This window comes from Arachis ipaensis, chromosome B05 (genome assembly GCF_000816755.2).
Source record: "Arachis ipaensis cultivar K30076 chromosome B05, Araip1.1, whole genome shotgun sequence".
NCBI lineage: Eukaryota > Viridiplantae > Streptophyta > Magnoliopsida > Fabales > Fabaceae > Arachis > Arachis ipaensis.
In genome coordinates this window covers 130305950-130313817 of record NC_029789.2, presented here as the reverse complement: position 1 = coordinate 130313817, position 7868 = coordinate 130305950, and the positions used below count along the sequence as shown (strand labels likewise).

The 7868-nt window shown below is 35.0% G+C and overlaps 1 protein-coding gene across 1 annotated transcript in view; it reads left to right on the top strand.

Moving 5' to 3' along the window:
- LOC107644141 (probable serine/threonine protein kinase IREH1) overlaps window positions 1–7210 on the top strand; it is a 10766-nt gene extending 3556 nt beyond the window's left edge. Inside the window, exons 5-19 of the mRNA XM_016347946.2 lie at window positions 94–810; window positions 1430–1602; window positions 1957–2203; window positions 2620–2712; window positions 2793–2933; window positions 3025–3117; window positions 3888–4092; window positions 4801–4886; window positions 4988–5076; window positions 5777–5828; window positions 5930–5986; window positions 6091–6264; window positions 6363–6440; window positions 6672–6854; window positions 6943–7210. Of these exons, the coding sequence (XP_016203432.1) occupies window positions 94–810; window positions 1430–1602; window positions 1957–2203; window positions 2620–2712; window positions 2793–2933; window positions 3025–3117; window positions 3888–4092; window positions 4801–4886; window positions 4988–5076; window positions 5777–5828; window positions 5930–5986; window positions 6091–6264; window positions 6363–6440; window positions 6672–6755 (2289 nt within the window). The 3' untranslated portion in view covers window positions 6756–6854; window positions 6943–7210. The remainder of the gene's footprint in view (window positions 1–93; window positions 811–1429; window positions 1603–1956; window positions 2204–2619; window positions 2713–2792; window positions 2934–3024; window positions 3118–3887; window positions 4093–4800; window positions 4887–4987; window positions 5077–5776; window positions 5829–5929; window positions 5987–6090; window positions 6265–6362; window positions 6441–6671; window positions 6855–6942) is intronic.

The window sequence follows — 7868 nt, the reverse complement described above, 5'->3', positions numbered from 1 at the left end:
AAACATTTTGAGCCTCCTTCAGGAAGGGACCGGATGGCTTCTTGCAAGAAATTCCCGTCGCCAACAGGAAAAAGCCCAAAAGAAGCTGATCAGTTGAAGGAGCATGGTTATGGAAAGGTTGAACCACCGAAAACTTCAAGTAGTAAGAGATTCAGTTCCGATGGTGATCTTTCTTCTGCTAAGCCACCTGAGCTTCTTCCTGCCAAAGATTCCCAGGATCATGCTTCCAAGCACCACCATAAAGTTTCCTGGGGATACTGGGGAGATCAGCAGAATAATAGTGAGGAAAGCTCAATAATTTGTCGTATATGTGAGGAAGAAGTAGCTACTTCACATGTTGAGGATCATTCAAGGATTTGTTTAGTTGCTGATCGATGTGATCAGAAAGGTCTGAGTGTTAATGAACGTCTTGTTAGAATCGCTGAAACACTAGAAAAGATGGAGTCATGTACACAAAAGGATACCCAACAAATAGTGGGAAGTCCAGATGTTGCAAAAGTGTCAAATTCAAGCATGACTGAAGAATCTGATGTAGTTTCCCCTAAACTTAGTGATTGGTCTCGCAGAGGATCAGAGGATATGCTAGACTGTTTCCCTGAAGATGATAATTCTGTGTTTATGGATGACCTAAAGGGTTTACCACTTATGTCATGTAAAACTCGTTTTGGTCCGAAGTCTGAGCAAGGTATGACAACATCATCTGCAGGGAGCATGACTCCTAGGTCTCCTTTAATGACACCAAGGACAAGTCAGATTGAAATGCTCTTGGCAGGAAAGGGTGCTTACTCCGAACATGATGATCTGCCACAGGCATGCTCTGCCTTTTACCTCTTCTATAAAATTATTGTTTCTAATCTTTTCTCCTTTCCCTTTTGTTTTTTATGATGTTTAGTGGTAAATGGTCCAGTGGTTATAAATGTCCCTTAAACACTTAAAATAAAAACTTATTAAAATTAATACACATGGTAGATATCAAAGTGAGAAAGTGGGATGTTAATTATTTATATGCTCATGTATGCTACTAATTTCCACCTTGGTGGTAGGCTTATGTGTGTGTATATTTAAAATGAGCTTGTTTTTAAAGTGAGAAAGCTTAGGATAGTTGTTTGATCTATATAACATTGTTATGCTCCAAAACTGAAGAAAGAAGTAATCTGTTTCATGTTTTGCGTGGTTTTGTTAGTAAAATGCTCCTCGAAAGTGAGCTTGTTTCTTAAGTAAGAAAGTGTGTAATAGCAGTTGTACAATAGTAATGTTATGGCCCAAAAATGAAGTACTATTTCATTCTGCATGGTTGATTTTACTATATTGGACATGTTGGAATACACGGTAAAGAAATGTGCTTGCATGCTTTCTTATGCTAATCTTTTTAGTCATTTGAGAAGTTTTTATTGATCATATCGAGCTACTTTTGTCATGGGAAATGTAGATGAATGAACTTGCTGATATAGCACGCTGTGTCGCAAACGCACCTCTGGATGATGATCGCTCAACATCATATTTATTATCTTGTCTTGATGACTTACGAGTTGTTGTAGACCGGAGGAAATTTGATGCACTTACTGTGGAGACCTTTGGAACACGTATCGAGAAGCTGATACGGTTAGTACTTACAATCAGCTATGTCTGTTGAACTACTATAATTAGGCATTTAAAAAATTTCATCTATGGATGGATTTTTAATGAATAACTTAGGGTGAATTTTTTTTCGAGACATGTTTAATGTAGAATATCCATAACTGCATAACTGAATACGAGATGACATATATCTTATATTGATACAACTGCTATCTTTGTATCTGGTTGTGTGTCTATCTCTGGCATTACTAGTCAGAGCCTTTCTCTCAAGTTCGGCTCAAGTATATTTTTTCCCTCGATGTGTTATTTTTGTCTTTCCATGTTTTCCTCTGAAATCTTTAGGTGATATGCATGATAAGTTGGCATTTGCCCTTGCAGTGAGAAGTATTTGCAGCTTACTGAGATGGTGGATGTAGAAAAGATAGATATGGAGAGCACTGTAATGGATGATGATGTCATCTTGGAAGATGATGTGGTCCGTAGCTTGAGAACAAGCCCAATCCATTCTTCAAGGGACCGTACCTCTATTGATGACTTTGAGATCATAAAGCCTATAAGTCGTGGGGCATTTGGACGGGTTTTCCTGGCCAAAAAGAGAACAACTGGTGATCTTTTTGCAATTAAGGTAATTATTTTCACCCTTTATTCGGTGCTTTTTCTTCATTTATTGTATGCTTAAATTTTAATTCCGATAAGTGTTCAGTTTTTATCTTTTGTTCTGTTTTTGGATGATCGGTATTATGGCTTGTAGAAGAGTCATTTGATAATGTGAGGTTGTTTGGAGACTTAAAGCTGTTCATACCACTTTTTATTTGATCGTAGTATATTAAACTATTTATTGTTCTTGTAACATGTTCCGGGTAGTGTTCCTTATGAAATTTAAATCTACATTTTGTTGTATTTCTGTTATTTTCTTCTCTAATAAATTTTATTTTCTTATTGCTTGTTAAAAGTTAAAACATTGAAGGATTAGTACTGTTTGTTACTTTGTCATGTATATATATTTGCATGGTTACATGAATCCAAGTACTTTTTTCACAGGTTCTGAAGAAGGCTGACATGATTCGTAAGAATGCTGTGGAAAGTATATTAGCAGAACGTGATATCTTAATTACAGTTCGGAATCCTTTTGTGGTGAGCGGATCTAACTTGCTACTTGTTTCATGATGTCTTTCAAAATGCAACCTTTTTCTAATTTAACTGAACATAATCAGGTTCGTTTCTTCTATTCTTTCACATGCCGTGAGAACTTGTATCTTGTCATGGAGTATCTTAATGGAGGTGACCTATATTCGTTATTAAGGAATTTAGGTTGCTTAGACGAGGAAGTTGCTCGCGTGTATATTGCTGAAGTGGTAATCTCTCTCTCTCTCTCTCTCTCTCTCTAAAAAAAAACGGAAAAAGGGAACTTTCGTTACATTGTCTAAACTTCATTCCCATGGTTAGGTTCTCGCATTAGAGTATTTGCATTCACTACGGGTGGTTCATCGAGACTTGAAACCTGACAATTTACTGATCGCCCATGATGGTCACATTAAGGTAATTGAATACACTTTTTTCTACTCACTATTAATGCCATCAACCTTGTATTTAGGCACAATATTTTTAAATAAATTAATTAAAAATTGATTTTATGTAGACACAAATAAGTTGATGTTTTTGGTTAGGGTATAGCTTGTTTAGGGTGCCTGGTGTGATTTCAGATTTTTGGATTTTGTTTGGTTTGTTATGGGTCATTCAGTTTTTTTTGCTGGTATTAGCATATTTTAACTGTCTTCTGTGTATCATTATAGCTTTTTGTTTTATATGAATAATTTTTCTCTATTTAAAAAGCTTTTGTCCTCCATTTATGTGGCTGTGGTTTTTGCTAGGGGAAGGGATGATCTATGAACTTATTCTCCTTTAATCCTTTTACTGTTGGAATTTAAGAAAAGATGATTTGACATGTGCTTTTCTTGGTTAATTTTTTTTTAAATTTTCAATTAATTTTGTCCTTCTAGAAATTAGAAAAGAAATTTTGGGCTGTATGGGAGGAGCACAAAGATGAAAGATCTCTTTCAGTGTTAGCCTTTTTAAGAACATATTTTTTACATTTGTAAGTTATTTATGTTTGTATGTAATGTTTGAGATTTTTTGCTAAATGTTTAACCCTGGCCTCTCCCTTGTTCTTCCTAATTTGAATTTTGCTGATAGGAGGTCTTGCATATTCATGTAGATTTTTATGAGTTTTATCTCTTAACTCGTGCATACTGATGTTCAGCTGATCACATGTTGAAGTTTTTCTTTTCTTTTTGGTTCCTTCTATGTAGCTAACAGATTTCGGGCTTTCCAAAGTCGGTCTCATCAACAGCACGGATGATTTATCTGGTCCAGCAGTGAGTGGGACATCCTTGCTTGGGGAGGATGAGCCTAACATGTCTACATCTGAGCATCAAAGGGAACTGAGGAAGAAAAGATCTGCTGTAGGTACCCCTGATTATTTGGCGCCAGAGATTCTTTTGGGAACTGGACACGGTTCGTATAGATCCATTTTTATGTTTAAGGTGGTCTGATTTCTGTTTACTAGATCAGTTTTGTTTTGCCTTCTTTTTTCTTTCAGTTTAGAGAAAGTAAAATAAATAATAAACTATCTATTTAGTCCCTTAAAGATACATGTACCAGTTTGTCCCCTAGAAGATTTTCAACTTTAGTTCTTGAAGGATATATCAATCTTTTTCTTCGAAGACACATGTGACTAGTTTAGTAAATAGAAATTTTTTTACAACTGTTATGTCCTCAAAAAAAGATACATTGTCATTTTCGCTCACTCAAAGATGCATGTAATATCGTATAAATTATTGAACTCACATAAAATATATGATCAAATAGATGTCATATGCATCTTTTAAGGACCTGTTATGTCACATATTTGAGTGTCTATATTAGTGCTAAAAACAATTTAGGGACCAAACTAATTTAATGCCGTGTATCTTTTAGAGGATACCTAGTAAATTTAGTCTAGCATTTAGCAACATCATTTCTATATTTTATTCTTAATTTTCCTGAAAAATTTGGAAGGATCTTCACTTTTCTGTTTAAAATAAAAAATAAAAAAATCTGCTGAAAATGCTAATTTAGTGGTTCCACAGCCTTTACTTGTGAATCTTTTCATACATCTGAAGTTGTGTATTTACATTGCAATCACAACATGAACAATATATATATATTTTTATAATTTTACAGGGTATACGGCTGATTGGTGGTCTGTTGGGGTCATTTTATTTGAGTTGCTTGTTGGTCTTCCACCTTTTAATGCAGAGCATCCTCAGGTTTATAGCATACCTTTTGCCAGGATTTTTGCGTTTCTGTTCTTGTTTGCTGTATGGTTTAGCTCTTACTGACAGATATTTCTTTTTGGGGGTGTTTGTAGACTATATTTGATAATATTCTTAATCGTAAGATACCTTGGCCTGCAGTTCCTGAAGAAATGAGTCCTGAAGCTCAAGATCTTATTGATCGGTAATAATCATGTTATGTTCATGTTATATGTATCTGGCAATTGCAAACTGTTTATTCTGGTCAGCATTTTAGAATATGAATGCTTTGTTTATGTTTCCAATACTGAATATGCTTCCATTAATTTGGATATTTTAGCTTGACTGCTTAAGCCGAAGATAGCATTTGCGAATGTATATTGTTCAGCAATCCTGGTGCCATACTTTATCTGTTAAATATGAACTTTATGTTAATAATCTTGTGACAGTGACCACTACTGTCTCACGTTTCACATGGCATTATCCTTAAACCATGAGAACAGGCTTCAACTAGGTGGGGCTTTTTGGGAGGGTAGATGTGCAGCCTTACCCTCACATGCAGGAAGCTGTTTCAAGTATTTGAACCTATGTCACAAAGCAGTAATCTCGTTGTATTTGGTGTTCTGAATGATTTGACTGTTGTCAACTACATAACAAGCCCATGATTCATTTTTTACCCCCCTCTTAACTGTGGCTTTGTGTAAAAATGAAAATATAATTATAATCTGTACAAAATCTAGGTTTTATTCTATCTAAAGCTTTTTCTTTATGCTCCCTTAGCTGGATGCCGATCTGTTATAAATTATGGTTTTTTGTCCTGCGTTGTTGTGCTAAGTTGAAGTCACGATTAGGATAGAAAAATGAATATTTTCTTGGATTAGTACCTGAGATGTGTTTATTTACAGATTATTGACTGAAGATCCTAACCAAAGACTTGGAGCTAGAGGTGCATCAGAGGTGATTTAATTATTACTGTATTAGCATACAGATGCTTGTTCCCCATTTTTATGATCATGTTTCATTTTCAAACGTCACATTGATAGATGTTAATTATCCAGGTGAAAGAACATGTTTTCTTTAAGGATATAAATTGGGACACACTTGCTAGACAGAAGGTATGTAATGCTTCTCAAGTCATAATTTTTGTTCATTGTACTGCATGTCTCTTGATGTAGTAGATGTTGTATGCTGAACAACATAATAACGTTCTGGTTTGCAGGCTGCATTTGTTCCTGCTTCTGAGAGTGCTCTAGACACTAGTTACTTCACTTCTCGCTACTCATGGAATACTTCAGACGGTCTTGTATATCATGCAAGTGATGCTGAGGATTCTAGTGATGCTGATAGCTTAAGTGGTAGCAGTAGTTGCTTGAGCAATCGCCAAGATGAAGTGGTACTGCATTTATTGGTATCTCTAAACATTAAATATTAACTGTCACATCAATTTGAAGTTTGTGCGCTGACTTTCTCCTGTGAAAAATCTACAAACAGGGAGATGAATGTGGGGGTCTTGCTGAGTTTGATTCCAGCTCATCAGTCAACTACTCTTTTAGTAATTTCTCTTTTAAGGTATTCTTTTGAGTTATATACTTATGTTTATTATACAAGCAACTAATTAGACTTAACTCTTCTGAACACGCAAAAAGATTTATTTAACCTCTGTTTAATGGGAATTAATCGCACCTCTCTGGGATTACTGTTTTTGCTTCCTATGACTGTTGGTGTGTTGCATGCTTGTTTTGTTGATATTTATTTTGATCTCTCTTCTCTTGTATTGATGTTTTTTCAATTGTTTACCAGAATCTCTCCCAGCTTGCATCAATCAACTATGATCTTCTCTCCAAGGGATGGAAAGATGATCCACCAGCAAATCCCGGAGCATAGCTTTCTTTTCTTCTGTCGAAGTCCAGAATTCGGTGTTTAGACATCGTCCAAGCAATTTTGGGTGCACAAGCACCTTTGTCATCTGTACACATTGTAAATGTATGACTCTGTAAAACTACCGTCATTTCATCAAGTCTTATATTGTGCATTCTTGCTGATCTAATTTTGAATTTGCTGGAATTTGCAGAAATTCTAGAAGCTCAAACTGATTCAGGATGTACTCTCTGCTTATTAGGTCACAGGAACTAACACTGGGTGGTTTTCAATTTTTCGGTTTTGTTGTATTGTATGAATTTGAGGACTGTAAATGTTAAAATGCATACCAGTGTTGGTTGCTCACATTGTTTCTTGTGGTGCTTTCCTTAATATAATGCAGCACTGAGGGCACATCCCGTTTTGTTCAGCTACTGTAATATTATTTACTTGTATAATTGAGATGTGAATTATCTTTCTAATTTCTACTGTGATCCCAGAACAACAAAATGATTTTTTGATGGAAAAAAAAGAAAGGAACTTCTTCACCTAAATATTTATTGGAACTCTACTATTTACTGGCTTCCCTTCATCCCTTAACTGTTTCATAGAAATAACATTGATCCCAAAATTAAATTCTTTATAGTTTATACAAAATGGAAGCTTAAGAAATAAGACTGCTTATGCACAAAAGGATAGTCAATTATTAGCAAGTAGAACAAAAGTGAATCCTTTTATTATTTACGATTTAAGCGATGCGGTGCCTAGATACATGCAAAGGATGATGTATAGAATATAGTTTATTTGCATTACAGGTGTCTACGACTACGAAAAAAAAAAAAGAGAATTAAATTCATACCAGGTTTTCAAAATTACAATGACCTTTTCCCTTTTTTTGTACAAAGGGATTCAACGGGGAGTAATTCCAAAACTGCATTCGTCATTTTTATTCCCCAAAAGCTTCAATTCTTTCTCGGTACCAGTAATTGAAGATAGACTTATTTTTAATCTTTCAGGCATGCGTAAAATATGCTTTTCTTGCCTCTCATCCAAATGTATCAATATCACACAGTATATTTGATCTTTTACTTTTTGGATTTTCTGTAAGAGTTTTATTTGTTGACACATTGATTACTGGGG